The sequence below is a fragment of the Chaetomium strumarium genome, assembly GCF_033439665.1.
Source record: "Chaetomium strumarium strain CBS 333.67 chromosome Unknown B0T15scaffold_2, whole genome shotgun sequence".
In the NCBI taxonomy this organism is placed as follows: Eukaryota; Fungi; Ascomycota; class Sordariomycetes; order Sordariales; family Chaetomiaceae; genus Chaetomium; species Chaetomium strumarium.
The window spans coordinates 877,307-904,130 of NW_026944430.1; the positions used below are offsets into that span (position 1 = coordinate 877,307).

At 56.1% G+C, this 26,824-nt stretch overlaps 14 protein-coding genes across 14 annotated transcripts; 5 read left to right on the forward strand and 9 right to left on the reverse strand.

Annotated features, from left to right (window-relative positions):
- Window positions 1-84: 84 nt before the first annotated feature.
- On the reverse strand, window positions 85-1,914 carry B0T15DRAFT_572218 (P-loop containing nucleoside triphosphate hydrolase protein). The gene is made up of 4 exons (XM_062870886.1): window positions 1,563-1,914; window positions 1,333-1,362; window positions 925-1,275; window positions 85-684 (listed from the first exon to the last, which is right to left on the reverse strand). Exons 1-4 carry the CDS (start codon window positions 1,636-1,638, stop codon window positions 425-427), a joined length of 717 nt encoding a protein of 238 aa, XP_062723731.1. The 5' UTR covers window positions 1,639-1,914; the 3' UTR covers window positions 85-424.
- A 90-nt stretch (window positions 1,915-2,004) lies between these two features.
- Window positions 2,005-3,225, forward strand: B0T15DRAFT_523110 (uncharacterized protein). The gene is made up of 2 exons (XM_062868668.1): window positions 2,005-2,488; window positions 2,649-3,225. The coding sequence occupies exons 1-2, from the start codon at window positions 2,279-2,281 to the stop codon at window positions 3,003-3,005; spliced, it is 567 nt and encodes a 188-aa protein (XP_062723732.1). The 5' UTR covers window positions 2,005-2,278; the 3' UTR covers window positions 3,006-3,225.
- A 551-nt stretch (window positions 3,226-3,776) lies between these two features.
- B0T15DRAFT_91364 (PRELI-like family-domain-containing protein) lies at window positions 3,777-4,651 on the reverse strand. The gene has a single exon (XM_062871445.1). The coding sequence runs from the start codon at window positions 4,523-4,525 to the stop codon at window positions 3,929-3,931; it is 597 nt and encodes a 198-aa protein (XP_062723733.1). The 5' UTR covers window positions 4,526-4,651; the 3' UTR covers window positions 3,777-3,928.
- A 619-nt stretch (window positions 4,652-5,270) lies between these two features.
- On the reverse strand, window positions 5,271-7,022 carry B0T15DRAFT_91372 (peptidase M24, structural domain-containing protein). The gene is made up of 4 exons (XM_062871446.1): window positions 6,910-7,022; window positions 5,712-6,856; window positions 5,571-5,657; window positions 5,271-5,517 (listed from the first exon to the last, which is right to left on the reverse strand). The coding sequence occupies exons 1-4, from the start codon at window positions 6,950-6,952 to the stop codon at window positions 5,461-5,463; spliced, it is 1,332 nt and encodes a 443-aa protein (XP_062723734.1). The 5' UTR covers window positions 6,953-7,022; the 3' UTR covers window positions 5,271-5,460.
- Window positions 7,023-7,186: 164 nt separating this feature from the next.
- B0T15DRAFT_523112 (uncharacterized protein) lies at window positions 7,187-8,520 on the forward strand. Its single transcript, XM_062868669.1, has 2 exons — window positions 7,187-7,514; window positions 7,592-8,520. The coding sequence occupies exons 1-2, from the start codon at window positions 7,321-7,323 to the stop codon at window positions 8,370-8,372; spliced, it is 975 nt and encodes a 324-aa protein (XP_062723735.1). The 5' UTR covers window positions 7,187-7,320; the 3' UTR covers window positions 8,373-8,520.
- Window positions 8,521-8,622: 102 nt separating this feature from the next.
- Window positions 8,623-9,889, reverse strand: B0T15DRAFT_490565 (eukaryotic porin/Tom40; the record flags this gene model as incomplete). The annotated part of the gene is made up of 4 exons (XM_062866688.1): window positions 8,623-8,772; window positions 8,832-9,542; window positions 9,610-9,732; window positions 9,845-9,889. 4 exons carry the CDS (start codon window positions 9,887-9,889, stop codon window positions 8,623-8,625), a joined length of 1,029 nt encoding a protein of 342 aa, XP_062723736.1.
- A 736-nt stretch (window positions 9,890-10,625) lies between these two features.
- B0T15DRAFT_482842 (uncharacterized protein) lies at window positions 10,626-13,065 on the reverse strand (the record flags this gene model as incomplete). Its single annotated transcript, XM_062866129.1, has 10 exons — window positions 10,626-10,665; window positions 10,732-10,836; window positions 10,893-11,176; window positions 11,238-12,230; window positions 12,299-12,447; window positions 12,502-12,537; window positions 12,622-12,648; window positions 12,737-12,762; window positions 12,832-12,882; window positions 13,040-13,065. 10 exons carry the CDS (start codon window positions 13,063-13,065, stop codon window positions 10,626-10,628), a joined length of 1,737 nt encoding a protein of 578 aa, XP_062723737.1.
- Window positions 13,066-14,237: 1,172 nt separating this feature from the next.
- Window positions 14,238-15,337, reverse strand: B0T15DRAFT_91396 (ubiquitin-conjugating enzyme/RWD-like protein). Its single transcript, XM_062871447.1, has 4 exons — window positions 14,930-15,337; window positions 14,686-14,846; window positions 14,601-14,624; window positions 14,238-14,527 (listed from the first exon to the last, which is right to left on the reverse strand). Exons 1-4 carry the CDS (start codon window positions 14,962-14,964, stop codon window positions 14,274-14,276), a joined length of 474 nt encoding a protein of 157 aa, XP_062723738.1. The 5' UTR covers window positions 14,965-15,337; the 3' UTR covers window positions 14,238-14,273.
- A 466-nt stretch (window positions 15,338-15,803) lies between these two features.
- B0T15DRAFT_91793 (Pex19 protein family-domain-containing protein) lies at window positions 15,804-17,450 on the forward strand. Its single transcript, XM_062871450.1, has 5 exons — window positions 15,804-15,898; window positions 15,985-16,292; window positions 16,350-16,525; window positions 16,579-17,142; window positions 17,199-17,450. The coding sequence occupies exons 2-5, from the start codon at window positions 16,142-16,144 to the stop codon at window positions 17,295-17,297; spliced, it is 990 nt and encodes a 329-aa protein (XP_062723739.1). The 5' UTR covers window positions 15,804-15,898; window positions 15,985-16,141; the 3' UTR covers window positions 17,298-17,450.
- Window positions 17,451-17,504: 54 nt separating this feature from the next.
- On the reverse strand, window positions 17,505-18,464 carry B0T15DRAFT_490569 (uncharacterized protein; the record flags this gene model as incomplete). Its single annotated transcript, XM_062866689.1, has 2 exons — window positions 17,505-17,900; window positions 17,988-18,464. 2 exons carry the CDS (start codon window positions 18,462-18,464, stop codon window positions 17,505-17,507), a joined length of 873 nt encoding a protein of 290 aa, XP_062723740.1.
- A 10-nt stretch (window positions 18,465-18,474) lies between these two features.
- B0T15DRAFT_508481 (uncharacterized protein) lies at window positions 18,475-20,281 on the forward strand (the record flags this gene model as incomplete). Its single annotated transcript, XM_062867724.1, has 2 exons — window positions 18,475-18,477; window positions 19,139-20,281. The coding sequence occupies 2 exons, from the start codon at window positions 18,475-18,477 to the stop codon at window positions 20,279-20,281; spliced, it is 1,146 nt and encodes a 381-aa protein (XP_062723741.1).
- A 501-nt stretch (window positions 20,282-20,782) lies between these two features.
- Window positions 20,783-22,670, forward strand: B0T15DRAFT_523133 (methionyl-tRNA formyltransferase-like protein). The gene is made up of 4 exons (XM_062868670.1): window positions 20,783-21,193; window positions 21,255-21,325; window positions 21,395-21,522; window positions 21,648-22,670. The coding sequence occupies exons 1-4, from the start codon at window positions 20,944-20,946 to the stop codon at window positions 22,387-22,389; spliced, it is 1,191 nt and encodes a 396-aa protein (XP_062723742.1). The 5' UTR covers window positions 20,783-20,943; the 3' UTR covers window positions 22,390-22,670.
- On the reverse strand, window positions 22,459-23,005 carry B0T15DRAFT_92118 (uncharacterized protein). Its single transcript, XM_062871451.1, has 2 exons — window positions 22,993-23,005; window positions 22,459-22,830 (listed from the first exon to the last, which is right to left on the reverse strand). The coding sequence occupies exon 2, from the start codon at window positions 22,751-22,753 to the stop codon at window positions 22,529-22,531; it is 225 nt and encodes a 74-aa protein (XP_062723743.1). The 5' UTR covers window positions 22,754-22,830; window positions 22,993-23,005; the 3' UTR covers window positions 22,459-22,528.
- Window positions 22,926-26,308, reverse strand: B0T15DRAFT_549872 (uncharacterized protein; the record flags this gene model as incomplete). Its single annotated transcript, XM_062870230.1, has 5 exons — window positions 22,926-23,279; window positions 23,320-25,303; window positions 25,657-25,789; window positions 25,840-26,032; window positions 26,201-26,308. 5 exons carry the CDS (start codon window positions 26,306-26,308, stop codon window positions 23,124-23,126), a joined length of 2,574 nt encoding a protein of 857 aa, XP_062723744.1. The 3' UTR covers window positions 22,926-23,123.
- Window positions 26,309-26,824: the final 516 nt, after the last annotated feature.

Sequence of the window (26,824 nt, forward strand, 5' to 3'; positions counted from 1 at the left end):
GGCATACCGCACTGTACGATAGCATCAACTTCACAGTTGACGGACGAGGTCCGTTCACAATTCATACACGTGTCATTTCTGCCAGGTTCATGAGTGCATGTACCTGCCAGGGGTAGGTCAATATGCGATACCTTTGTGTCCTGTCTTGATCAGAACAGATTCATCAAGTTCCGCCCTACACCTGTCCCGTCGTCTCGTACAAGCAGGAGTATCAGACCCCTGACTACGGTAAAATCCATTTATGATCTATAGTCGTGTCTCGTATATCATTCATTGACTCACTCGTCCATCAGGCCTTGGTTTCCCTCATTGTACCATAACCATTACCCACCGGTTCGGTCTCAACTTCTTCTCACTCGACCTCTCGAAGTCTTGATTGTACTTACTAGACGGCGTGAGGTCTCGCTTATTGAAGCCGCTCAACTCAACTAGACCATGAACCATCCTCACGACTCTCCACAACGTCATCGACGTCTTCGATCCGTAGCCGCACGATTTCTTCCCCGTTGGGGAGGTCGTTCTCGACCGCGCGGCGGTCTGCCTCCTCTGGCGTGGCACACAGTCCGGCGGCCAGGTGTCTTGCGACTAGCCTTTTGCGTGCGAGGTCGGGGGAGACAGACACGAATATTTTGAGGGAGGCGAGTTGGGAGGCCTGGCGCCAAGGGGGTTTGTTTAGGAGTAGGTCTGCCCGAAACATCAGAGTATCCATATGAGTTATCTTCCATTGAAATGAAACGAAACGCGAAATCATAATGGTAGTAAGAGAAGAAAGTGGGGTTGAAAGAAACCAGGAAAAGGGAAAAGGAGAGAGCCGGGGGGGGGGGGGGGGGGGGGGGGGGGGGGAGGGGGGGGAGGGGAAAAGGAGAAAAGGAGGGAAGCAGAAGAATAAAACAGAAGAGAGAGAAGGGGAAAAAAGAGACTTACAATTTCCCTCCAAAACAACAATCCGATGCGTCCTCTCCACAGCAATATCATCCTCCTTGGGGTCCTTGATGGCGTGGTCAAACGACGGCGCCCAGACCGTTCCCGTTTTATCAGTAAGCGGCTCCCGCAGACGCTGGACTAAGCCGTAGAAGCGCTCGCCGTCGAACGTGAACTCGGCCCCGCGCCGCGCGTGCGCCGTGGCCGGGTCCGGCATGGCGTCCAGCTGGGCGCGCGTGAGGTGGTAGCCGTCCATCGGCACGAACGCGGCCACGGGTTGGGGCTGGTCCGGAAACTGAGCGGCGTGCCGCGCGTTGAGGGCCGCTGTGAGCCGCTTGGAGAGGGTCGTTTTCCCTGGAAATGTAAGTAGGTGGAAAGGAGGGAGGCAGGGTGGGAAAGCGGTGTGTATACCGGAGCCGGGGATGCCGCCTATGGCAATCACTGTGGGACTGGGTTAGCTATTAGTAAGGGGAGTTTGGTGTTGTGGGAGAGCTAAGGTATTTGAGAGAGGTGAAAGGGCAGGATAGAAAGCAAGCAATTAGTATCATGGGTCCCATCGCCGATGAAGGCCCAACGATGTGGCTAGCCTGTAGATGGCGAGCCCTCACATAAACCCAGATCGTAACATAATGTGAACTTACAGTACCGCATGTTCTTGGGCGTCTCGAGAAATCCACTCCAGGCCTCGCCGACCAGCCGGTCCAGTGCTAAATCCATGGCGGCTAGAGGGCTTGCCTTCGGGTTGGTAAGAAAGCTGCACTGGTGGACGAATCGGCGGGATCCTGGAAGGGGTGTGGTGTGTTGATGCCCCTTGACCCGTGCGAGATGCGGAACCCCCGAGGCTATGACCCGGTCAGCGTACTGTTAATACGAGGTAATAATGGCTGTTGGTCTGGGCCAAGACTCGCTCTAAATTTGAAGGTCAACGGTCGCAACGGGTAACGGGGGGGAAGGAAGGAAGGTGTAAGCGTGTATCTACTGCGGAGATCGGAGAAATGCCGGAGGTGGAGGCGACACGGCTCGGCGCCGGTTTCGAGCTCCACAATACACACGGCGCCGAAAGCTGTCTCGGCGCTAGCTCAACTTAGACTCCGCTGTCTGGAAATGCCAGCTACTATATTTCGGGCCTGCTATATTTCTTTATCTCGCTCAACTCCATCTGTTTTGCAGAGAGCACCCAGATACAAAACTATCCAACATCTACTAAGGATTTGACGAGGGGCCACCATAATTTCCATCTTTAGTGAGAGTCGCATCTCATCACCAAACACAAGAGTGACAGCATTCAGCCAAAACGACAATTCACTCCGATCACCATCTGGCTGTACATTCACAGAAAAAGGGCATCCTCAATAATATGGAGACAGGCGACGGCTTCGACCCGAATCTCCTCCTCTCCCTTACCCTGTCCGACTCCGAGCCTGAGGAGGCAGCAGCCCCTTCCACCACCGCCGCTACCAAGACAACAACGGAACACCAGCCCACCCGCGCCGAGCGCACCGCCCTCTCAGAAGAAACCTTCCAACGCCTCAAACAAACTTATCGGCCCAAGATTGAGAACGGCAATGTATATCTTTTGTCTTCTCCCCTTCTTTCCTTCTTCCCCCTCCCGCCTTCCCCCCTTTTCCATGACAATCACCTGAGAAACGCTCTCCTCCCATGACCACTCAATCAGACAGACATATATAGCTGTTTATCTCAAGTAGTAGTTCTAACAATCAACCAAGATCTACAAAACAATACAACTCCCCACCTCGCCATCACCGTCATCATCATCATCCAGTGGAGCCCAGCTATCGAAACCAGAAGCCCAAGCGCTGCTGCACGCCACAGAAGAGCTGTACTTCTTCCGGCGGTACGCCGAGGCAGCGGCTTTCTTGCAGGAGGTCTTCGCTGCTACTGATGTTGTCGCTGCTGCGGAGGGGGAGGACAAGGCGGAACAACGACTGATCGATGGTGAGACGGCGTGGCTGTTGCAGGATTATCAGCGTCGATGTCTCGCTCGTCTGTCTTCGGATGAGGAGACGCGTAAGCAGAACACTCAACAACGGGGACAGAAGGGGTTATCTGAATTCGTTAGTTAGGTGGGGAGAGAGGGACGGTTGGATAAAAGAAATGCGGATTAGAATGGGAGAAACATGTAAATGACTAACTTGAGCTCCGTACCGGGCCACGAAAGGAGTAGGTACCTTACGCTACCGGGGCCGTCTGTCGTCATGGAGAAGACCCCCTATTTGAAGAGTGTTGTTTTACGTTATGGATACCGTTAAAGTCAATATCTGGAATTCCAATAGCAGTGCCGACGGAGCAGCTTCGGTGAGGTACTGATGATGGCTTGCGTTCATCAATGCACCAACAAATGTGACGCAGCGTCATGAATATGTGCGCAGGGGAGAGTGTAGCCTTTTCAATTATACATAAGGTATCTATCCTCTATCAATGCTCTGGGGCCCCATAGCTAGGGCGGCTGTCGCTCTCAAGAAACAGCCCCTCCGCCCATGACAGGAAGCCCCGAATGAATCTATCGGTGCGTGGCAGCGTGAGGCGCGGAGGAAACAAAGGCAGCTCTTGCTTAACACGGGTATATCCCGGACTCCGTGAAATAGAAATAGAAACCCGACCCTGTGTTGTACAAGTACAGACAGCGAGGGAATGAAAATCAACCGTGACGCCATGCTCGAACCCGCTTTGAACCATCGCCATCTCTAATGCTGCCGTTTTTGATGAAACCCCTTTTCCTAACCGGCTCGGTAAGACGGCGAGAATGCAAGCCGGTCCTGCCCGAGAGATGCAAAGAATGTTTTTATGTTGAAGGTTGCCTTCGTCTCATTGTTCGTCATTCATACGCCAACCGTCGTCTTTTTCGCCATATGTGTGCAAAGCTGTGGCTCCCCTGTTTGTTGCTCTTCCCGATTACGGGGTAGTGACAATGGCGCGATGATTATTGCGCGCCCACCCACCCCATTGTTGAAATCGTGATGCGTCGATGGCGCTTCTCATCCTCCGGTCACGCAGCCGCTCGGATGTTCTGGGCCTGCGCCTGAAGCATCATCATGCCCTCGCGCTCGCGCTCCTCGGCGAACGCGCGCCGGCTCATGGCGAGTACTGCCTCGAACCCTTCCTTGCCCTTGATGGCGTTCTCGCGGAACCGCTTGACCAGCGTGTCCTCGATGCTGTTCTTAATCCGCTGCCACCCGCCGCAGAGCGCGGTGATCTGTGCGGCCTGCTCGAACTTCGTCTGGTGGTCGTTGAGCGGACGGTACACGACCGTCTCTTGCACGTTGATCAGATTACTCAGCGTCAGGTTGCTCGACACCATCGTGACTGTCTTGTTGCGCGGGTCGACGTAGGATGTCTCGAGGACCTGTGACTCGTCCATGCAGCCGCCCATCAGGCTCTTGAGCCATTCTGGTGCGCTTTGTCGGCAGGTGATCAGACGTTCTGTGCGCAGGATGCCAGTGTCTGGGTCGACCGCCCGGGTAATCGTGTCGACGGCCACAACGTGCGTTGATTTCTGGTTCCATGGGCAGTACTTCCGCCAGTTGGCGGTTGATACTTCCTCCCAGGAGTAGTTAAAGGTCTCTGAATTGGAGAAGACCTTCATTTTCGTCGGTATGCGGCAAGAGTTGGTTGAGTTGCGATATAGTATGATGTAGATGTCGCTCGCGTGCCTCGGCAGAGACGCGCAGAGATCGGCAAAACCTTCTCGGCTGGCTGCGAGGTTAAATGATCGCTGAATCGTAGATCGCAGTTCGACAATCGGCCTTCGCGTTGTCGATATACTCCAGGAAGCTTCTTATGCAATTCCCGGATGATTCTAGTGAATGTTGTGGAAGCCGCTGTGGCACATGCAAGAGTCAAAAATCCCAACAACGCCGTAGATGGGTTTCAGGCCGGGTCTTTTCTATGGGAGGCTTTTTTTTCTTATCTCGCGGGATGAGGTGGCAACCCCCGGACCCGCTCGCCAAGGATCCAAAACGGACAAAGGCGTGGGGCAGTGATGAAAAATCTCGGAAAAACCAGGATAACTTTTGAATGCTAGTGACCAATGACCGAATGTGACCATTCCAGAAGGGTTCAGGTTTCCATTTGCCACTGCCACTCCTCTCATTGCCGTCATGGTCCCTTCCACCGTGCGTCATCCGGGGAGGCCGGTGCATTTACACTACTTGTCCAGTAGGGGCACCTGTGGAGGTACACAGTGGTACACTACGGCCATGACGGCACCCCCGGGTTCGGATGGAGCATTCCACGGCGTTCGCGATCTATGACGTTCCGTCTGCTTGCGGAGGTATCCGGGTCCCGGCCCGGTCTCGGCATCCCAGTCTCGGCATTCGTAGCTCGGGGTCCGGATTCGTACCATCCGACTGCCACGACCCTCGGAATTCAATCAATTGTTTTGTTTGAGTGTAGATGTGCCTCAAGTAGAGCCAGTTGACATAGTATCAACTCCATTTGCGTAACCAAACTTGTGTCAACAGCTTTACGCCGCGACAGGGAGAAGACTAGCGCAACCCGATTCCTATTCAGACAGTTCCACTAGTAGTCATCTCCACGGCTAATAACCTCCTTTACGGTAGGCCGGATGAGGATGGTCTGCAGCGCGTTAGCAGGTGAACGGACTTTTCCAGATGTCGCCAGCCACTCACATGCTCGAACTGGGCCGTGTAGGAGCCCTTTCTATCGACCAGCGGCGGGTACGACTCGACGATGCCGTTCGAGACAAGGTTGTTCAACTACAGCGATATCAGCAGGCCGTCGATTTTGTTCGGCTTCGCAGCAAAACCCACCCCAAGCAGATACTTATCCTGCCCCAAACGATCCAGGTATCGCCTGCAAAAGGGCAGTGTGCCAAAGTTCTTCTTGATGACATTCAACAGCGATTTGGCTGAGGTCAGACGAAGGTCGCCCTTCGGGGCATCGCTTCGTAATGCGTAGTGCGATACTTCTCCATCCTCACGCACGAACCCCTGACCCGTGCTTCCGAATGTCTCAATGGCGAAGACGTCGCCCTCCTCCATTTTTGTCGTGTCGTTGCTCTTCACGATTGGCACGCTCTTGGTGCCGTGGATGTTGTACGGAAGGATGGTATGCCCGTTCAGGTTCTTTATTGACTTGACCGGGTAAGTCGTTCCGTCGATCTCGACCTCGTAGCTCTCCATGACTTCCTGGATGGCGCCGCCGATTTCACCGAGTCTAGCATCGATGCCGGCCTGCTTGATGCCCTCGTTGGTGGCAGCTCTCACGGCCTCCAGGAGTGGATCGTAGCGGGGGTTGAAGGCCATGGTAAACGCGCTGTCGACAATGTTGCCATTCACGTGGACACCAAAATCGATTTTCATCACGTCGTCGTCCTGCAGAACCATTTTGTTGCCCGCGTTGGGCGTGTAGTGCGCTGCGCAGTGGTTAATGCTAAGGCCGGTGGGGAACCCCATGCCGGCGACCAGAGCATCGCCCTCCTCGAGTCCTTGATGGCCAGTCAGGGCGCGAACGGCGTCTTCAATACCCACGGCGATCTCGGTCAGCGTTTGTCCGGGCTTGATATTCTTCTGCGCCCATTGCCGAACCTGCCGATGAGCTTCAGCGGCATGGCGGTAGTCGTTAACAAACTCGCTCTTAAGGTTGTCGAGATGGCGCTTCTCATCGCTGGTCGTGCGGTAGCGGTTCTCGTTCACGTATTCAACCTCCTCGCCCTTCGGGTACTTCTTGTCCGGAAACAGCTGCGAAATCAGGACTCGCGGAGGGTCCGACTGTTGCTTTGGGTTCTTCTTCTTCTTCCTGGGCTTTCTCTTCTTCTTTTTCTTAGCGGCACCGCCCTCACCGCCGGCGGCGGCAGGGTCTTCAGCGTCATCCTCGGAGTCATCGCTGTCATGATTTAGATTGCCGTTGCTGGTGGCAGACGCATCTGGCTTCGGTTTACTCCCGGCGTCTTCGACTGTGCGCAATTAGAAAACGCTGCATCATCTATTGCGCGTCAGCAACACTTACCACTCAACTGGTTGAGCTCTTCAGTAGGGGCTTGGGCCGCCATTTTGAAGGCTCTGTACTAAAAATCAGCTGGAGAGGAAAAGCGATGAACTTGGAGGGTTCAACGACCAACACTAAGAATCCGTTTCACGCTTCAAAGCCCCGCCAACGGTCTCTTTTTCTGGACCCACCAGAGCGGCGCGGGGCAGTTGTGGCTTCGGGCTGTTAAATGACTCCAGCCCTGTCTTGGCATCAGCTTGAGCCACTCCTTCCAGCTTCGCCCGCTCATTCATTGATTTCGTCACTCGTCATATAAAGTGGAACCGCCAATCCAACCAGTACAAGGGCAACTTTCGTTTCAACCTCCGCGAGCCAGAACATACCCGCCATCCCGCCGTCTCTAGACAATGTGCCAAACCATCGGGATGCGGCATGCCACTCCGCTACGCTCCCACCGGCACGGCGATAACCGCCCAGCTCGCAACTCAAACCGCAGCATGGAGCGGCCGACGCTTCTTCCACACCTCCCCGCGTCTCCTCCACCTTGACAGCAACACAAGCGACGCCTCCAATCACTATGAAACCCTCAACGTCCGCCCCGATGCCTCTCCGGCGGAAATTAAAAGGCAACTCTCCTCCTACTTCCCCTTTCTCTCAACTATGCAATGTCACTAATCCGCCCCCCCTTTTCCCGCTTCAACAGATCCTTCTACCTCCTTTCCAAACGACACCACCCAGACCACAACCCATCCGACCCGCACGCGCCGTCCCGCTTCATGCGCATCAGCGAGGCGTACGCGACCCTGAGCCACGCCGACAAGCGCGCGCTATACGACCGTGACGTCATGCGCACAACGCGCAACAATCCGCATTATCACCACGCACCGAAGGGCTCGTACCACAGCACGGGACCCGCCGGCGGCCGCCCGGCGTCCGGACTGAGCAGTCGGCGACGAGGCACCTACCAGGGCCCGCCACCGTCCTTCTTCCGCAGCGGTGGGTGGGGGGCGCACACCGCCAAGCGGCGCGCCGCGCACGAGGAGAGTACCGGGTTCGGGGCTGGATACGGCACCGATTCTAGCCGGGGCGGCTCAGGCGCTGCTGGGGCTGCGCATCAGCAGCCCCCACCGCCGCCGCCGCCGCCGCACGGGAGTGGAGGAGGTGGTGGTGGGGGTGTAGGAGGGATGGGGCCCGGGCAGAACCCATTCGGACATAGGGATGACGTCCCGCATTTTGATAGGGACGCGCATGAGAGGGCCCAGAGGAGGGGTGAGGAGTTGCGGGCGCGGCGGGCGGCGCGACGGGCTGGGTTGAATCCTGATGAGCCCGACTCGCCGACGAACATGAGTTTCTTTGCCGCGGCCGCCATCTTGGCGGTTGTGGTGATGGCGCCGCTTATGCTCACTGGGAATAGGAACACGAAGAATGACAAAGCTGCGCAGGCGGCAGCGAGGGAGAGCAAGAGGGAAAACAAGGCGAAGTGATGAGTAGTTCGTAGCGAAGGCTTTCCGGATGGTTGGTCATCTTCTCTCATCATATACATACGCACATAAGTCATCAGGCCGCGTGCAATTGGCATGTACAGTCGCAGCGGCGTTACTTGTACAGTGCACATTAGCTCTAGATTGATACAATGCTACCGAGCTGTGTCCACCCCATGGTGAGTCCGCAGATCAAATCCCATGGCCCACACCGTCGCAGAGACCAACCGCCCGCCAATCAGGTGCCAGCAGCTTACGACTCGAAAGTGAAGCTGGTGCCAACCTTGTGGGTGGCCTGGTCAAGCTTCTGGGTATCAAAGGAAGCGCCAACGCCGAGGGTGACACCCTCGCGGAGGAGGACGTTGTAGGCAACGGCAGCGACACCGCGGTCGTTGATCTTGGCCTGTTTCACTTTATCAGCATCCAGCTCGACATATAATTCCTGTCTTAGAAGAGACTTACCTTGACGAAAGAGACGGGGTCGAGGCGGTACTTGGCAGCGACCTCGAGGCCGACAGTGTTACCGCTCTTGGAGTTCCAGGTGGCCTTGGAGCCGGCCTCGACCTGGCTGTTGACCTTGTGGTAGTAGCTGGCAGCGAAGACGCTCAGGTTGTCGGTCGCGGTGATGGCAGCGGTGTAGGTCGGAGCCTGGTAGCCGACGGCGGCGCTGTACCCGGTGACCTTGGCCTTCTGCACGTCAAAGCCAGCCGAGGCGCCAGCGAGGAAGCCCTCGTGCCCGACGATGGCGTCGAAGTTGGCGGTGGGGCCCTTGAGCAGGTCGAAGAAGAGACGGGTGTGGAAGTTGCTCTGCTTGAAGTGCAGGTTGAACTTGGCGCCGCGCGCCTGGCTGGCCGGGAGGAAGCTGAAGATACCCTCAGCCTTGAGGCCCTTGGCCAGGTTGTCGGCCATCTCAACCTTGGTCTCGAGAGTGTTGGCGGTGTTCCATGTCTGGGTGAGGGTCAAGCCTGCGCGTGTCCAGTGCATTAGCAGCTGTGCTGGTCTGCGCGCGCTCATCGCAACCATCCACTGGACTCGTGCGTTATAGATCCGCGGCCCGGGGATTCGGCCCAGCGCCACTTGGCAGTCGATCAGGGCCGGGGGTCGCATCTTCTTCAACTTCTTTGGGGGATCTCTGAAATTACCATTGGGCTTGTCGGTGAATTTTCCCTCGATCTATTCAACGCGGTTGGTCAGCATGTCGTTCGTCGGTTCCTGCTCCGGGCTGGGCGCAATGACATACCGCGCCGCTGGTAGCCTTGTCGTGGCTGCTCTTGCCGGTGACCTTGAAGGCAACATTGTTGGGGGTGTTGCTCTTGACCTCGATGGTGCCGGCGGAGAGGTGGTAGAAGTCCTTGTTGAGGAGCTGAAAGGAAGCCAGTCAGTGGTCAGTGGTTTTCGCGCACTGAGGGGGGAAGCTCTCGAGAAATGCCGCTCCGCCGAGCGCAAGCTTGCCGAAGCTCCATAATCGCACATACGTCGTTCGCCGCCTTGGCGATATCTGAGAAGGCCGGGACAGACATGTTGGCGGTGGTCTGGAAGGGCAGACTTTGAAGTATTGGTGCCTGGTGCGAAGGTGGTGGGAAGGAAGTGAGCGAGCTTCTTGTTATCGAGCTACAAACGCCTGGGGATTTGTTGGGAAGGAAGGGGTCGGAATTCGGCCACACGATGCTACGAGAATTTCTTTGATCGCTGTGATTGGTGGCTCGGTTACACTCGTCCTGGAGATCTCTCGCTCGCCCATTCACGATGAAGCGTTCTGAAACCACGTGGGCCTACCAATGGCATTGAGTCCATGCATTTCCGAATCTGCACGTCGGGCAGCTCTCCGAGTTCCTCACCTCGATCATTTTTTCAAACAAACATCATGGAATCCAAGGCGATAATACGGTTACAGGAAGGGCGACTCGCGGAATATCCTGACCTGCCAAACAGCGATATCTCCGAACCCCCTCGCTCTTTTCTCCTTAGTGTCCCGACTCAGGGTCGTGTGTTATGCATGCTATGTTTCAACTAATATATATACAAGAAGCTGATGAGGCAAAACAGCGACATCGGACAGCTACTGTGGCCAGGATACCCAGCTTCCTCAACCATGTTAATAAGGGTTTGGACCGATATAAGGGACAAGACAACCGAAGTGGCCCGTTTTCATTCAGACGTTCGAGGTATATGACCTAATCATACAACGCCATGGCAACGGACCAGGCCATCTAAAGGGCAAGATATTTACGGAAAGGACACAACTGCTTTTAGACATCACGCATCGGCGTACTTGGCCTTGTGGATCGCAATCGCTCTATGGAACCGGGTTAGCCCACCGTACAGACACCAGGAGAAACCAGCCAGAGGACGGTTCACTCACCTGCCGCTGGGATCGGTCTGCTTGGACCACTTCGGTGTCCACCGCATCACTGTCGAGGCGCAGGACGGCGGGAAGTGTTCGTCGAACATCAGTCGGTACCAGTATCTGTTTTCACGGTCAGCTTCTGCAAATGGCCCGGGAGAGACCGGGGCTTGACGTACGCCTCCTTGGTGTCCGGAATATCGCTCCCCCACTCGGGCTTGGGGTTCTTCATCATCTCGTCGGTGACCATCTTCTCGGCGGTGTCCTTGAGCGCATCGATCCAGCCGTAGCCGACACCGTCCGAGAACTGCTCCTTCTGCCGCCACAGGATGCTGTCGGGCAGGTACGGCTGGGTCTCAGGCTCGTCTGTGGTGTCGAAGGCCTTCCGGAGGATGTACTTCTCGATGCGCTCGTCCGTGATCATCTTCTCCTTGGGATCGATGTTCATGGCCACCTCAAGGAACTAATAACGAGTTAGCTCTCTGGACGCACGCCGGCGTTCTCGAGTTTGCTGATCCACTCACCTCCTTGTCCAAGAATGGCACCCGAGCCTCCAGCCCCCAAGCCGAAGTCGACTTGTTGGCGCGCAAGCAGTCGGCCAGGTGCAGGTTCTTGACCCGACGGACGCACTCCTCATGGAAAGCAGCTTTGTCGGGGGCGCCGTGGAAGTAGAGGTAGCCGCCGAAGATCTCGTCGCTCCCCTCGCCGCTCAGAACCATCTTGATACCCATGGCCTTGATCTTGCGGGACAGCAGATACATGGGGGTCGAGGCACGGATGGTGGTCACATCGTACGTCTCTAGGTGATAGATGACATCCGAGAGCGCGTTGAGGCCGTCCTCGATTGTAAAGGTCATGACGTGATGCTTGGTGCCGAGGAACTTCGCCACCTTCAGCGCCGCCTCGTTGTCTGGCGATCCTGGGAGACCGATAGAGAAGGAGTTCAGCTGCGGAAGGAAGGTCATGGTGGAGAGCTTGTTCTCGTCGTCAATGCCGACCAGCCCCTCGCCACTGTCGGGGTCTACGTTTTCCTCGGCAGTGCCGTTGGCCTCCTCAGCCAGCTTCTTCAACCTCAAGGTTTCCCGCTGCGCGATGGACGCAACCAGGCTGGAATCCAGACCACCCGACAGCAAGACACCATACGGAACCTCGGCCATGAGCCGTTTCCTGACCGACTTCTCAAGCGTCTCGCGCAGCAGCTTCAGATCCAGGGGCTTCTCAGGTATCCGTTGGCCGTCCCACCACGTCGGCTCGAAATACCTGGTTCGCTCGCCGGTCTTGCTGTCGTAGATGTGTCCCGGTGGGAAGGACTCGATCTTATCGCAGACGGGGTGCAGGGACTTGAGCTCGGAGGCGAAGTATACGGCGCCGGGCTCCTTCGAGGACCAACCCTGGTAGAGAGTGGTGATGCCGATGGGGTCACGCGCGGCGATCGTGCGGTCAAGCTTCTTGTCGTACAACACGAAAGAGAACATGCCATCGAGGTGCTTGGGCGCATCGAGACCGTGCTCCATGTACTGCCGCCAATGATTAGCATCTTCGGTGTCCCGTCGCCGCTCCATGTTATCCCGGGGCGCAGACTCACCAGAGGGATCACGACCTCGCAGTCCGAGGTGGTCTTGAAGTGGTAGGGCTCCTTCAAGTTCTTCCGGATAAGACGGTGGTTGTAAATCTCGCCGTTGACGGCGAGTACAATGCTCTCATCGGCATTGGTGAGTGGCTGAGCTCCGCTCTCTGCTTTAGTGTGAGAAGATCGCTTCTCGATCGCATAGACGGAACCGGACCCACCAACGCCGACGATACTGAGCCGTTCATGGCATAGTACTGCAAAGTTGTCAGCAATGCCTCTAAATCAACCGAGGTTTTTTGGCAAGAAGGGAGTGTTCTTAGCCCGGATGCAATCCATACTCGTGTTGTGACAAGTGACGCTGCCGCCTGGAAGAGTGTCATATGTGTCAGTGTCTGTTTTGTCTCTCTCGTCTCAGGGGCCGAGGGAGGTGTTGAAGGTGAACGGCCAACGCACTCCAATCAGGTCCCCTATGCCGAATCCTGCGCGGTGAGGCAATGTCAATTACACCGTCTCTCCTGCAATTGTAGGCTCAATCCGGAGGCACATACGCCTTTGACAGTTTCAAAGCAGTCGGTTTGAACTTGACCACGTCTGGGTGGCTATCGGCTATGTTAGCAGCGCGCCGCAAATTTGGTGGCCTTGTCTGCGCCGAGAGTCTCGATAGCGGGGCAGAAAGGTGCCCCTCCATCAGAAGCACACAGCATGGAGCTTTCGCAACACTATCGCGGGACCGAGGGCCGATATGGACGAACTCACTTGTGACAGGCGAAGATGCCACACATCTTGGGAGTAGGCTTGTCAGGGTGTTCGGCAAGGCAGTTATGGGATTGAGTCTGAGGAGAACTCTGCGCGCGGGCGTTGAGAAGCAGAGCCTAGTCACCACCGTCAGCGAAGAGAGGAAGGGCCTTTTATACTTACGCTCGCCGGCACGGGGGGCCTGTGATCTACTGGGCGCTTTGGATGATGGCGTGGGTAACTGTCTGCACAACGGATATCACAGACGGGGCAGAGTGGGATGATATGGACAGTGGAAGGTGTGTGGAAGAGGGAGAGAAGAGTCACACTCCTCAGAAAAAGTGTGTGGAGTGTCTAAATTCGGCGCTTGTTCATATGTACTGTACATCCGGCCGGCTCGCCTCAGGGACCCCCGGGCGATGGCAAGGTTAGAGATTTGACTAGCGGCTCCAGGTCCCAGATCTGGCCTTCTGGCAATGGCCAGTCTGCTTTGACTCAATGGCTATCAGTTGTGAGCTAGGAGGCCCGCCGAGCTGGGAACGGAGCTCCAAGCGGCGGGCAACCGGAGTCACAAATTCCTAGGCCGATGTCGGGGCATGGTAATGATTGGTCCGACACCCTCTTGGAGTTCCACCCGCTCCCTTACCTAAATCAGTATGATAAGGGGCAGCTGGGCCGCTCAGTGGCAAAATTTCACGTGAAGCGTTATACTAGTACTGTGTATAAGAGGTGCGAGAGTGGTACATATTGGTGAGAAGTTAAAATGGCAAATTGCATGAACTATCTTCCCAGTTGAAATCCCACAGTTCCATTGTGGGGGTCAGACCAATAGGTTGAGCTGTGAACTGAGGTTGCGCGGGGTGTAAGTGAAGCTGGGAGTCTGGGCCCTTAACAGCATCGCCAAATGCGTCATGCTGCATCTCAGGGCGCAGGTCACGAGCCGTGCCTCCTGTGTTCTCTCCTGAGATAGCCCGTCACTCTCGCAGACAACACGATGGGTCGAAACGGTGAATGTGCCCCGGAACGTGTGCACAGACACAAGTCGGGCAGACTGGACTCACCCGCCCAGCACCCAGCGCGTCTCTACAAACTAAACACCCGTCAAATTGTGGCGGAAGGAAGGCCACCCCAATGGATAGTGTCGTCCGAACTCCATATGCCCATCCCAAGTGGTATCCCGTAAACTCCGTAACAGATTCTGCGTGCCGATCTCATCCACCGATGCTGGGTAGAAACATTGAAAGGGGTGGTCGATTTACGGCGCGGCATTCTCGCGCACGATTTGCTTGATTCGCCTCTCATACTGCATCCGGTCTTTCTTGAACATGTTGTACGCCTCCGCCTGAGCTGGAGACTCCGGGTTGGGGTCGTTGAGGAGGTCTTGGACGCCGAGAAGGATCTGCTTGATCGTGATCGCCGGTTTCCAAGCCTCTTCCTCATTCAGAATGGACAGGCAGACGGTGCCAGAGGGGTAGACGTTGGGGTGAAAGAGCGGGGGCACGAATTTGCCTGCGCGGAGCCGCGTGTCAGTCACACCTGGCCTGCCGATCACGATGCTCGCTGAACAGGGGCTTCGACTTACATTTGGGGGGCTTTGTGGGATATTCTGTCTCGAACGGAATGGTTAGAAGCCACGAAATACTGTGACAAAAGTAAGGATCGCATACCGTCAGGGAACGTCACTATCATCTTGAACAGACCGCCCTCCCAAATCGTCTTCTCTTTGCCCGGAATGCCGCACTCCCAAACCTTGAGATCAAGCACTCCCTGGGCATTCTTCTGCGGCCGGGCATAGAAGCCAAACGGGTGGTCTTTTCGCCATTGCTTCCTGGAGCGTCAAGATAGATTAGCCGGGCCGTCGTGGTTTCACACCGGACGAGCTCTGTTTGTAGGGTGCGATTGATTACGCACCGTTCCTCCTGCAAGCGATTCTGGCATAGCGACATTATGCTGGCTGTTTTGGACTGCGCGAGAGAAGTAAGGTATTCGGTATTCTCTTGAAAGCAAAAGCAGCGCCAACGGATGTTGCTGCGGGGGTTGGAGCAGTCAACGGCGAGAGGAACGTGGGGAAAGGTGATTCGAACGCTGCTTGTAGAAGCGAGGTGGCACGGAGCTGATGGCGGAGAGATCAAAATCTGGGGGACAATTTGGTTTTCGAATGTGCAACGAGATAAGCTTGCAGCGCGCCTCAACAAATGGGACGAACGGGCGGCTCTTAGATTTGACCTTTGAGGATGTTCAACCGGAAGCTTCGCGGCCGAAATTCTGGTATCCGCACGGACGCCAGTGGTTGCCTGCCGGAGCTCAAACAGGAAGGCGGAGAGGAATTGGAAGTACCTTGAGAAGTTGCCCTGTGCATCAATTCACATATTGTAACGTGGCGAACCTAACTAGAGCTGTTATTTTCTTTCACTCCTCCATGCCCCGTTGTCATAGCCTTTCTTTCTTTTTCTCATACTGGCGTATCCAAAGATTGAGGGAACCACTAGAACACGACGGCCCGGAGATACCCAACTGTAGACTTATCCGGTAAGCCGCCGGATCGTTGCCCGAAATCGCGGGGTAGGAGCTACTAGAGACCAGTGGAGGAGTCAACGCAGCCCAAATTATGTAGTTGACAAACAAGACAGGAAGACAACAGTAGCCAAACTGTAACTTGAGGGCGGTCCTGTGCGCCTAATTCGCCAATACCTTACCTACCCGACTTTCCTTGCGCGCGGGTAGACGTACCCGATCCGTTACATACATATCCCAATATATAGGTATTGTACGCTGTGGGATGCCCTCGGCTCATGGTGGGGCATGGAGCTATTGGGTCGGGGAATTTGCACATGCCAATGCCGACGTCGCCAAGTACCTTAAGCATTACGGAGTACCTAGGTAGGTAGCTACCTTTTGTACCGCAGTAATTTCCATGCTCTCGTCCCAGTAGGCAGTGATCTCACCCATCTACGACTGTCCTACAGATTGACAGCCTCAAGCATCCCCCGCGCGCTAGTTTAAGTCTTCCCCGCGATTGCTCTCCCACGTGGGGTTCCAACTTCCTGATCCATACCCACACCCCGGGGTCTCATATCTGCCCCTCGCAACTCACCCTGGCACAAGCTTTGAGACACCATCACAATGGCATCACCCGCAGGTGATATTGGTGGGTCGAAGAACGATGCAGAGGGAGGCGCATCCGCCGTGGACGCGCAGGGGAAGAAGACCGTGACGGTAGAGGACGTGGACGACGTTCCTGACCCGGACGAGGATGACTTGGACGATCTTGATGGCAAGCCTCGAGCAGCGCGTGAAACGGGAGGGGGTCGCAGCTAACGGTCAGACTTAGAAATGTTGGATGAGTTTTCCGCGGTGAGGATCGATGCGAAAAGGCCAGAGGCGCCCTCAGGACCACCCCAGCAAGGTGCCGCAGGCGTCAAGGAGGACCAGGTCTTGTCCGAGGATGACTTCGCAAAGCAACTGCAGGCCGGTATGGCCGATCTGCTAGGGGAGTTGGAAAGTTCTGTGAGTGACAACGACCCATCATGGCGAAGACGCGCGAACTGACCCTGCCGAAGCCGGAGATGCAAGCGCAATTCGAGAGCATATTCAAAGAGCTGGGCGCCGCTGCATCGGCGAGCGCAGAGCAGACCTCGACAGCTCCGACCCCTCCAGGGTTCGGCGCCGGCGGCTCGGCTTCAACAGAGACCGCCGCCGGTGCTGAAGCATCGTTCCAAGAAACCATCCGACGGACAATGGAGCGGATGCAGACCTCGGGCGAGCAGGCGACAGCGGCAGCCGCGGCCGAGGGCTCAGACAACTTCATTGCGGAACTCCTCAAAGCGATGCAGAGTAGTAGTCTTGACAGCAGCGAAGGCAATGACGAGGAGTTTTCAAAGATGCTCATGGGGATGATGGAGCAACTTACCAACAAGGAGATTCTCTACGAGCCCATGAAAGAGCTCGACGAAAAGTTCCCCGAATGGCTAGAGAAGAATAGGGACAAAACCTCCGCGGAGGATCTCAAAAGATACGAAGAGCAGCAGACCCTGGTGCGAGAGATCGTCGCCAAGTTTGAGGAACCAACGTACTCGGACGCTAGCACGGCTCACCGGGAATACATCGTTGACCGGATGCAGAAGGTGAGCGAGCCTTGGTTGTTCTCAAGGACCCGCAACATGCTTCTAACTGCCAGCAGATGCAAGCCTCCGGGTCGCCGCCCTCAGACCTCGTCGGGGATATGCCCTCGACTCAGGATGTGCTCAACATGCCAGACGAGTCGTGCAATCCCCAATAGTGCTAACCAATCCGAGAAGGCGTAGCAACTAGTCAGGATAGCTCAGCATAATTCTAACCGCTACCCTTCTTCAACTCTAATACCATAACTCAATGCAAGAGCCCATCACACTTCCCTGTGTGTTCAGCAAGACCCAAAGCGCCGACCAACATGTGATACAGTACATGTGCACAACCTACTAGTACCCGCACAGGAAAGCCAGCCTCATCAGGTCATCTCCACATCCTGGGAGTAACATATCCTCTCCCGGTCCTGCTGTTGAATGAGATCCATAAAAAGCCCATCGTAGTCCTCATCATCCGAGAAATGCGTCGACTGTCGTTGTCCGTCAGAGTCAGCCTGCAACGCAGAAACCAACGCATCCAGCTCCGCCTCCTCCTCCTGCGCGATAACATCCGCCATCAGCGCGTCCACGTCCGCATTACCGGGTTGTTGCAGCAGTTGTTGTTGTTGTTGCAGTTGCTGCTGCTCCCATATCCGACGAAGCTCCGCCTCCTCCTGCGCCACCAAATCCGCGTCCATCGCGGCCAGATATTCGTCCAACTCGGCGTCCCTGGCTTGCAGCCTCTCGCGATTGAGGCGATACCACTCGAGTTTGAGGAGCTGTGACCAAAAAACCAGTCAGCCGATTCACGGGTCTAACCATAGAGAAGTACCGTCCCTGGCGGGCGGGGGTTTCAATCGGCCTACCTCATCCTCCCCGCCCCGCATCTCCCACCTCTTGTCGTCCTGTCTCTGCCGCACATTCTGCAGGAACACCCGCCGCCTGCTCTCCTGCGCCTCCTCGCGTCGCTTCACGACGGGGTTGGGCCGCGGGTTGCGTGTGGCAAAGCGGGATTTCCTGTTGCTGCTGCTACTACTACAGCTACCGCTGCTGATGCTAGTTTGAGGAGTACTGTTGCAGCTGCTGCCAAAGAATAATGACGAGGATGGACCAGAAATCGGAGAGGACTGTGTCCCGCGCTGTTGTAGTGGAGTGTTGAGTGCGTTGGGATCGCATGGTGAGAGCGGCTGCGATGTTGTTGACTGTTGCTGCGGGGGTGGTAGCGGCGGCGGCGAGGATGAGGAGGCTCGTATTGGGGAGGAGGACAGAGGCGAGGAGGTCGTGGGCCGGTGAGCGTGGTCACGACTCCGGCTGAACGAGAATTTCGGCGGGGTTTGTGGCATTATGGCAAACATGGTAAGTTGAACTCAGTTAGGATGGCAGGACTAATGTTTCTTGCTGAGCGATGATGAGAATGCTTATGCCAATTTGAGTGCCACTCTGAACAGTAGTGGCGCTGGTAGGATAGCGGGAAAGTTAATGCGGGAGAACGCGAAACTGTTGCGACGCGGCGCGCTAGCGTCACGCGGTTACGCGCTGCCGACTTCGTTTAATGGCAACATTGGACGCACGGACTCGTGGCGTAATTGCAGCTTGGCGGTCTTGAAACTTTCAGGTGCACTAACAGCGGTGCGGGAAGCGGTGCTTAGGTCAGGGTTAGGGTCACCCAGTTATCGCTTCATCGCCATCTCACTCATCTACCAGTTTGCTGCCTACCTACTAGGTTATTAACCAACATCATACGAATACTGACCAGACAAACACTTAGACACTCTAAAGGACTCAGATGCTGAGTTAAACACCCCTCAGCATTGGGCTTTTGGATTTACTCACTTTTTCACGCAAAGGATGCCGCCAGCAGTGGGTGTGGCTAGCATGTCCCATACCGCAGGCTCATGACTGACTGGAGATGGAGACACCGGCTCCTTCTCGATTCCTGGCCTCGAAAAGACCGGGTACACAGCAACAGCAGCCCCAAGGTCACACACCAAGTCAGCATACGAATGGGCCACGCCAGTTTTATGCCACGCCAAGATTTGCTGCCTCGACGCCGAGGCCGTCTTCAACTCAGGCGAGGGCGGGTTTCACAACGCCAGCATTGGCCATTAAGCCCAGAGCGCCGAGGACTCGCTCAACCCAGGATATCATTGACGACAGCTCGCCAATTTCACCCAATGGAGGGTCACCATCCGCATCGCCTAACACGCGCACTACGGTTCCGGAGCCTATTGAACCCGACTCCTCCCTAGTGCCCCAATCATCGCATCCTGAACCGTTAGAACGAGGACGCTCGCCAAAGCGCAGGCGCATATCGATCGCTTCTTCTGATTCCGAGACAGGCTCAGCACCCAGCTCGCAGGGGTCAGAGCGGACCGATGTCGAATTTCTCCCAGACGCTCCGAACCAGCACATTCTCTCTAACAGCTCCGACACCGACGACGATGAGGTGAACCAACGGGGCAGGGAAGCTAGTATCTTACCCTCCCAGTCTGCCGCCTTCTCCCCAAGATGTCCACAGTCTCCAGATATCAAATCAGAAGGCGAATTCGGGTCCGTGGACTCCGACAGCGAAAAAGCTGATTCAGAAAACAATCAAGCGACTCCGAGGCCAACCAGGGCCAAACCGGCTTTCCGCGCGGCGCCACGCTTCAAAGTCACCGAGCCATCCGACCAGCTGTACTCTCAGCCTGATATCTACCTAACAGACCCCTTCTCTCCGCAGCGTCGCGGAGCCAGGTACCTCCCCGGCGGCCTGGCTGCGGAGCTGCGTGACTGGCTGGTGGATGTGAAAGGGGGGGTGGACGGGGCGGGAGAAGTGAAAACCAGTTCGGCCGCTCTGAGTTTCAGCTCCGCTACTACCACGGCGAGCGTGGTCGTGGACGAGGCTTCCCTCAGCGGCCCGGGGATTACGCTGATATCTGGTCGACTAGTGGATGCCCCTGCCGGTGGTAGACAGGACGCCGAAGTGAGGTTGATTTTGGCTGGGGAGGGAAACATCGAGGGTCTGGGCGGTGGCCGAGGGGGTGGGAATCGGGGCTCGGTTGCTCCTGGTGCGGTGATTTCTATTGCACCACCTGCGTGGGACGTGGAACTGGACAGCCGGTGGGCAGTTGCTTACCGGTGGGAGGCGGTGAAACGGCCTGGCGGCGACGTCGGATGATGAAGGAGGAAGCGGAAGTCTGAGCTGGGAACTGCTGAGCATGGCTGCACAGCTAGCTAAGGACGCCCTCTCGCATGTCTTTAGTACACAGTCAACTTTGTCGTGTCGGGCTCGCTCCTCAGAAAACGTGCCCTGGGACTTGAGCTCGCGCTGTTAACTTCTAAAACTGGCCCCTGGTCCACCGAGGCCCAAGTGGCTGAGAAGATATCCGGTCTATACAGTTGTTATGTCATGCGTATAACTGAAGAAAAACAAGAGGAGAGTGAAATTAAAGGGGCCTAGGTTATACAATAAGCATCGGTGGTAGAATCAAGTAAAAAAGAAGAACGAACAACGAACGCGGGTGACGGACGTGGATGGAGAGGTTTAGGGTTATATATAGACTACGAAGAACCGTAGCGCAAGTTGTCATTGGTACTTCCCAGATGGTGCGCCGCGCAGGGATTCGCACCTCAACTCGCCGCCAGGGGTTTAAACTCCACCACAACAACACAGTGGTAAGCTCAAAACATGAATGATCGAGTCACTCAACCCATGTGATTGACCATAACAAGGAAAGGAAGAAGCCTTCTCGGTGTCATTCACTTCATCAGGCACGAACTTGTGGGCCGTTGGAAAGTATGAAATGGTGAGGTCCCCGAGAGCTCCCTACCCAAGGTGAGATGCTACATCTCACGAGATCTCTCCTTCGGACAGCCGCCAGACCTATACGATGGCGGCAATCATATAGCATAGCCACCAAAGCGTCCGAGCCTCTGAGGATTCTGTTTTGCGGCTCGGATAAGTTCAGCTGCGAGTCTTTGCAAGCTCTGCACGACGAGCACAAGCGTGATACGGACCTTATCCGTTCCATCGATGTGGTAGTCAGACCAAGCAAGCCAACGGGGAGAGGAAACAAGGTGATGTCAGAAGGTAACAAGCCGAGCAAAAGAAGTTTCCCCCTCAACGACAAGCCTCTAACATATAGACATAGTTCCTATCCGGACACTTGCAGAACGGCTCAATCTCCCAGTCCATGTGAGGGACACGTTTACGGGTTGGGCTGTAAGCTGATCGCTCGCACCCCTCTTCCCTCCCTCACGCACAGATTGTGTTGACATCTCAAACAAACAGATGCCCAAACCCCATGGCGATCCCATCAACCTCATAATCGCCGTCTCCTTCGGCCTCTTCGTCCCGCCCCGCCTGATCAACGCGTCCAAGTACGGCGGCCTCAACGTCCACCCTTCCCTGCTGCCCGAGTAAGCCCCTTCCTTCCCCAGACGATTCAACCCCTAACCCACCCCGCCCTTCTCATCCCAACGAGTCATTACTTTACCTTTAATTTAAAAAACAAAACCTCATTTTCTTAAACATAAAATCACAGCCTCCGTGGCCCAGCCCCAATCCACCACGCCCTCCTCGCCGAGCGCACCCACACCGGCATCTCCATCCAGACCCTCTCCCCGCGGGCCTTTGACGAAGGGACGATCCTACTCCAGACCCCGAGCCCGGGTATCCCCATCCCGCCACAGTGCACGCCACAGCAGCTGCACGACCTGCTCGCGCCGGAGGGCGCCAGGATGCTGGTCGAGGCCCTGCGGCGCCGCTTACACGTCCCGCCGTACCGGCCTGTCAGGGAGAATGATTATGATGATAATGATGATGATGAAGGGCGCCGTCTGCGGCATGCGCCCAAGATCACGACCGCGGACAGGCAGATCCGCTGGACTGCGTCCGGGGCGGGCAGGGTGGCGCTGCAGGCTAGGGTGCTGGGTCCATTGTGGAGTCATCTGGCGATAGAGGAAGGGGTGGGAAAGAGGGTTATTTTGGAGGATGTTGAGGAGGCAGTTGTTGGAAGGTCCGGGGAGGGAGAAGGGCGAGGAGGAGGGGCGAGACATGTAACCTGGCTGCAGAAGTCAGATGGCGCTGGGAAAGCGGGTGTGGATCCGGCACTGGGCAAGGCGGAAGTCGTCACGTTGAGGTATGTCGTGGGCGGTAGCGGCACTGGGAAGTCCATTCTTGTGCAGATGGTCGACGGGTCGTGGCTGAGGGTGGGAAGAATCAAGGTTGAAGGTTCCATCTCTAAGCCCGCAAGGGGCGTTCTGGAGAGCATGAGACCGAGATGATTTACTCGCGTCGTGCTGCTGCTAGTTTACTGCTCGGCCATGCACTGGTAATAAAGAATTTGGCAGGAATCAACATCCCGCATTCTCTGTACTCCGACATATTTACATTTTGCTTATCCGTACATACATGCCATTACCGTCAATAGCCTGCGAGAAGTTCCAAATCCTTGCTCACTCCCAGCAGCGGGGTGTCACCCAGGAGCCCAAGTACTAATAGCCCGAAAACCATCTTTCCCAACTCCATCCACCAAGACTGTGAACGCCAGGAACCCCAAACTCGCAAAGCCAAAAAGAGAAGAAAGAAGAAGAAGAAGAAGAAGAAGAGAGAGAGCAGAGAGAAAGGAAACGAGAGCATACGGCTCATGAAGCCAAGTCGAAGACCTCATTAAGCCGGGGAGGTTCATGTCGACAGCGAGCGCCGGAATTGGCTCGAGATCTAGTCTGTCGGCGAACTAGGGGTTTCAGTACGACCAGAATTCAGATGTGGTCCATTGTCGAGACAGGACCTGATCTCGTTTGATGAGCCCAACGTGCCGCCCACGAACCGTAGCATGTAGGCATTCTGCCCAGGTTGATCGAGTGCCTTGGCGACGAGGTACGTACATTCAGTTGTACATGGTGTATTTTTCACACGATGTCTGTGATCCTGAAAAACGAAAGTCGCTCCTACCGTGACTTCCGAGATTTCTTCTCCAGTAAATGAGTAGATGGAGGCCGGATACAGGAGTCAGCACCTAGTAGGTGGCTCGGCGGCTACTTCCGGGCAAGTCCACTTCCAGGGGCATGTCTTGACGCAAGAAGGCCCCGCGGCCTTGCCTGAGTTTCAGGAGCGGCCAAGGGATGGGCTGGCAAGGTCTGACGTGGCGCCGTCGCTGCCGGCAACTGCGGAGCTACCGCAGGGGCAGGGTTTACCACCGGGGCGGGGTTTACCACCGGGGCAGGGTTCACCGAGGGACGTAGGAGCGTGTTAGGTGTGAACACCGGCGCGGTCGGGTGGAGGGTAGTCGGGGCAGCGGGGCCGGGAGAGGAAACTGAACCCCGGTCCGATGACTGGGCCGCTGAGGTCGTAACCAGCTGCGCTCGAGCCTTTGTCGGGGACCTGATCGTTAGGCGAGACATGCTGAGGCCAAGATTCTCAATCTTATCGGTGGTCGTATAGGTGCTATTAGTCAGGGCAGACGCCTGACTAATGTGGTCAACTGCTACCTGAGAGTTTTCAAGTCCCGCTCTAGCCGTGTCGGTGTCTGAGACGTGGAAGTCAAGACCAATAAGGTCTACACTTGAACCAGTCACCTGGGCTTGGGGCTCAAGTTGAGCGAGATCATTCATGTGACCGTGCCCGGACCGGACATTCTCGTACGCCGGACCAGTGAAGTGATTTGCGTGCCTGATCTGAGCCTCGTCAGATGCCCAACGTGAGCCCCGAAGGCCCGTGACCTGAGTATCAGCAGGTCTCGTAACAGTTGGGGCGGGAGCTGCGGCCGCCTCCGGTTCTACCTTGGGAGTCTCCTCTATGTCCATCAATGGTGCTTCCCCTTGGACCCAAATCATGGCATCAAGGACCCTCTGAAGCTGTCTCCGCTCATTCGGCTTCGGGAGATGCGGGATATCGGCTAAGAAGGCAGGAGGGCTGACGGCGCCGGGTCGCATTGAGATCAGCTCCTCAATGGGGTATCGAATACGCGACGTCCCGCTTTGGTGGTCCGGCTCGCCCTGGTGATCAGACTCGCCCTGGCCATCTTGAATGAGGGGAGCAAGGGTGTCATCGAGCAACTGCCCGATACCGTGAACTTGCTGATCGTCGAGTCCCTGAGATCTTGCCTCCTGTGCTATGTGGTCTAAAACACCTGTCTTGATTGCCGAAGCCATCTCCTTCTTCTTTTCAGCCGTCCAGATAGCAGCAAGGTTTGGGTTGCTGAGGAAATACTGGAAGAGACCGCGAACCGCAACCGAAACTCCCTCCGGGGACATTCCCGCTATGGAAGTAGCATCGACTGTGCCATGGCCGGGGGATGACGTCGTGTATTGATGGCTGACGAAGTTGACATCTTCGGTCTTATTCTCGGCTAGGCTGTCTCCAAGAATCGAAGCCACTGTTGACCGAGTACTTGCCGCAGCAACCACCGGTGCGGTGTTGCTAGTGTTGGCGGACGAGGAGGCTCGTGCCTCGGGTTGATTCGATTCGCCCGTAGGACCCCTTGCGGTCCGATGGGATGGGAGACTATCCTGCGGCTGCTCCGACCCACGTCTAGGTTGAGTATCAACCGCAGCATCAGAAGAACCAGCAACTGCAGTTTGAGGACTCCTTGCGTTGATCGCCGGAGCCGGGGGAGGAGCAGCAGGCGCGGACTGAAGAGGAGCAGTCTGAGTGTGCTGAAGAGGCGCGATGGGAGCGAGTTGAGTTGGTACCATCGCGGGACCAGGATGAGGTGCGCCGGAAGCGGGCTGAGAATGTAGCGCCGTCGACCTATGGGAAGTATATGCTTGGCCGACTGGAGGAGAGATCCGGCCCTCCCTGAGCCTCTGGACAAAAGCCATAAAATCCAGCAGGTCATTCTGCTCATCGAAATGAAGCTCATAGCCGTGCATGGTTCCATTGTCCTCCTTGAAGAAAACGCCCAACAGCAGATCAGGGCCGCTGGTATAATCGTACCACGCGGAGATCGGCCATTGGCAGTACTTGTGGTTGCAAATCACGACCGTGAAGCCGCCATTTGCTGGCGGCCCGACTGCTGATAGGAGGACAATCGCAGGAGCCGGCTCCCTGATATCCCGGCTCGAAAACCTGATCGACCGCTGGTAGACAACATTGAGTACCACGAAAGTGTCCACAAAAGGCAGCGGAGTGTTGGAGCTAGGAACTACCGCACCGCTTGAAGGACCAGCAACAGGGGCTGCTGGAATCATCGGATTGCTTGCAGGAGCCAAAGAGGGGGCAGCTGGAGCCGGACGGGGCGCTGGAGCCGGACGGGGCCCCACGGGACGCGGCCGCGATGGCACCCTCGCCGGTCTCGCCAGTGGGTTGAGTTCCCGAGAGGGCGGCCTGGAGCTGGCCGAGGGGAGGACTGAAGCCCGGCCTGTAGAGGCTTGTGCTCCGTTCGTATCCTGGTGACGAGACTGGATATGGCTGTGGCCGATTCTCCTCGGCAGTACATTGAAATGGAATCTTCTATCAGCGGTTGATTGCTCAGCGGATTGGCGGTTAGACCTTTACAAACTAGGAGTTAGCCCTGACAGCTATTCGAGTGTCCATGGTGCACCACAAACCTCCTGGTGTGCTGATTGAGGATCTCCATCGTCTGGCTAACGACCCGTTCGTAGATTCTCCCACCACCAAGGTCATCTAGGCCCCTGACTGCCGCGGCATCCTCATCATCGAAGATGCCGGCAGTATAAGCCTCTAGGAAGGGTTAGCAAACTTGATACGCCCTTAGCTTTGGGTAAACATACGTCTCCACAGATCACCCGCGCTCGAGCTCGCTGCTCCAGCATTGCCACTTTGGCGTGACAGTGAAGACGCCGAGGGCATCGGGAGAGGCGCTGGGTGGTTAAGATTGGCACCAGGGCCGCGGTTGTGACGATCACGACCCCCATGTCCATCGTCCAGGGGTAACTCTGCCACGCGAGCTATGCCCAGATCATCCTATCAATTGTCAGCAACTGGTCAGGGCAACGACATCGAACATCAATGAAAGAACAAGGGCGAGATGTTTCGAGCTAAATAAATGCCGTGAAGCAGCGAATATGCAAAGGGTGGAGTAGGGGCGGACGGCCAAGTGACGGAAAACAGGTGCTAAGCGAAAACGCTCACCATCATTGCTGCTTGCATAGCAGCTCTTCTCGTTTCTTCTTCATTGCCTGCAGCTTGCTGGCTTGTAGACGCGCCGCTACGCAGCTGAGCGTGCGTAATGGAAGGCATGGTGACGATTCCGTGGAAGTCGAGAGCCGTGCTCGGAGTAAGGTAGTCAGCTGGTTCGCTGAGTAGAAGGTTAGGTCTGGCTTGAACATCGACCGAAAAGGATGGATCAACCGACTTTGGTCAACGACCTGATGGTTGTAGAGCTAATGAAAATAGAACGAAGAGTAATCGGTCTCGCTGTCAGAAATCCAAGACAGGATTAGGCGTCTTCGTGGCGGCGCGAGGTTTATCGATGCCGTGAAGAAGGATACGAAAGAAGGCAGAAAGATGGGAAACAAACTGAGAGCTGACGAAACTGTGCCAGGACTAGTATTGCAGTTGGTAGGAAGGCGCAGTTGGTAAGCGCAGGAACGGTTGAGGAAGAAAGATTGCCGTCAGTTGCGCCTGCCGTGCCTTCCCAAGGGAGATGGTCGAGCGAGCCGAACCGACCAGCTCAACACAACTGCCACGAGTGCCTTGCTCAGGAAGAAATAAGCCAACCTGCGCTTTGGTTTGCCCAAAGCCAAATAGAGAGAG

Excerpts from the sequence above, each read along its gene's own strand:
- B0T15DRAFT_92118 (XM_062871451.1), bottom strand. The coding sequence starts at position 22,753 with ATGAGCCGTATGCTCTCGTTTCCTTTCTCTCTGCTCTCTCTCTTCTTC.
- B0T15DRAFT_91372 (XM_062871446.1), bottom strand. The coding sequence starts at position 6,952 with ATGGCGGCCCAAGCCCCTACTGAAGAGCTCAACCAGTTGAGTG. Across the intron at positions 5,658-5,711 it reads AGGATAAGTATCTGCTTGGG|TTGAACAACCTTGTCTCGAA; the intron begins GTGGGTTTTGCT and ends ATATCGCTGTAG. Across the intron at positions 5,518-5,570 it reads ACACGGCCCAGTTCGAGCAT|ACCATCCTCATCCGGCCTAC; the intron begins GTGAGTGGCTGG and ends AACGCGCTGCAG.
- B0T15DRAFT_91364 (XM_062871445.1), bottom strand. The coding sequence starts at position 4,525 with ATGAAGGTCTTCTCCAATTCAGAGACCTTTAACTACTCCTGGGAGGAA.
- B0T15DRAFT_523110 (XM_062868668.1), top strand. The coding sequence starts at position 2,279 with ATGGAGACAGGCGACGGCTTCGACCCGAATCTCCTCCTCTCCCTTACC. Across the intron at positions 2,489-2,648 it reads CCAAGATTGAGAACGGCAAT|ATCTACAAAACAATACAACT; the intron begins GTATATCTTTTG and ends CAATCAACCAAG.
- B0T15DRAFT_91396 (XM_062871447.1), bottom strand. The coding sequence starts at position 14,964 with ATGTCGCTATGCCAGAATCGCTTGCAGGAGGAACG. Across the intron at positions 14,625-14,685 it reads GATAGTGACGTTCCCTGACG|AATATCCCACAAAGCCCCCC; the intron begins GTATGCGATCCT and ends CGTTCGAGACAG. Across the intron at positions 14,528-14,600 it reads TCCCACAAAGCCCCCCAAAT|GCAAATTCGTGCCCCCGCTC; the intron begins GTAAGTCGAAGC and ends GGCTCCGCGCAG.
- B0T15DRAFT_523112 (XM_062868669.1), top strand. The coding sequence starts at position 7,321 with ATGCCACTCCGCTACGCTCCCACCGGCACGGCGATAACCGCCCAGCTC. Across the intron at positions 7,515-7,591 it reads TCTCCGGCGGAAATTAAAAG|ATCCTTCTACCTCCTTTCCA; the intron begins GCAACTCTCCTC and ends CCGCTTCAACAG.
- B0T15DRAFT_572218 (XM_062870886.1), bottom strand. The coding sequence starts at position 1,638 with ATGGATTTAGCACTGGACCGGCTGGTCGGCGAGGCCTGGAGTGGATTT. Across the intron at positions 1,276-1,332 it reads AGGCGGCATCCCCGGCTCCG|GGAAAACGACCCTCTCCAAG; the intron begins GTATACACACCG and ends TTACATTTCCAG. Across the intron at positions 685-924 it reads TGTTGTTTTGGAGGGAAATT|ACCTACTCCTAAACAAACCC; the intron begins GTAAGTCTCTTT and ends TGTTTCGGGCAG.
- B0T15DRAFT_523133 (XM_062868670.1), top strand. The coding sequence starts at position 20,944 with ATGCTACATCTCACGAGATCTCTCCTTCGGACAGCCGCCAGACCTATA. Across the intron at positions 21,326-21,394 it reads ACACGTTTACGGGTTGGGCT|ATGCCCAAACCCCATGGCGA; the intron begins GTAAGCTGATCG and ends TCAAACAAACAG. Across the intron at positions 21,523-21,647 it reads CACCCTTCCCTGCTGCCCGA|CCTCCGTGGCCCAGCCCCAA; the intron begins GTAAGCCCCTTC and ends ATAAAATCACAG.
- B0T15DRAFT_91793 (XM_062871450.1), top strand. The coding sequence starts at position 16,142 with ATGGCATCACCCGCAGGTGATATTGGTGGGTCGAAGAACGATGCAGAG. Across the intron at positions 16,293-16,349 it reads TGACTTGGACGATCTTGATG|AAATGTTGGATGAGTTTTCC; the intron begins GCAAGCCTCGAG and ends GGTCAGACTTAG. Across the intron at positions 16,526-16,578 it reads TAGGGGAGTTGGAAAGTTCT|CCGGAGATGCAAGCGCAATT; the intron begins GTGAGTGACAAC and ends ACCCTGCCGAAG.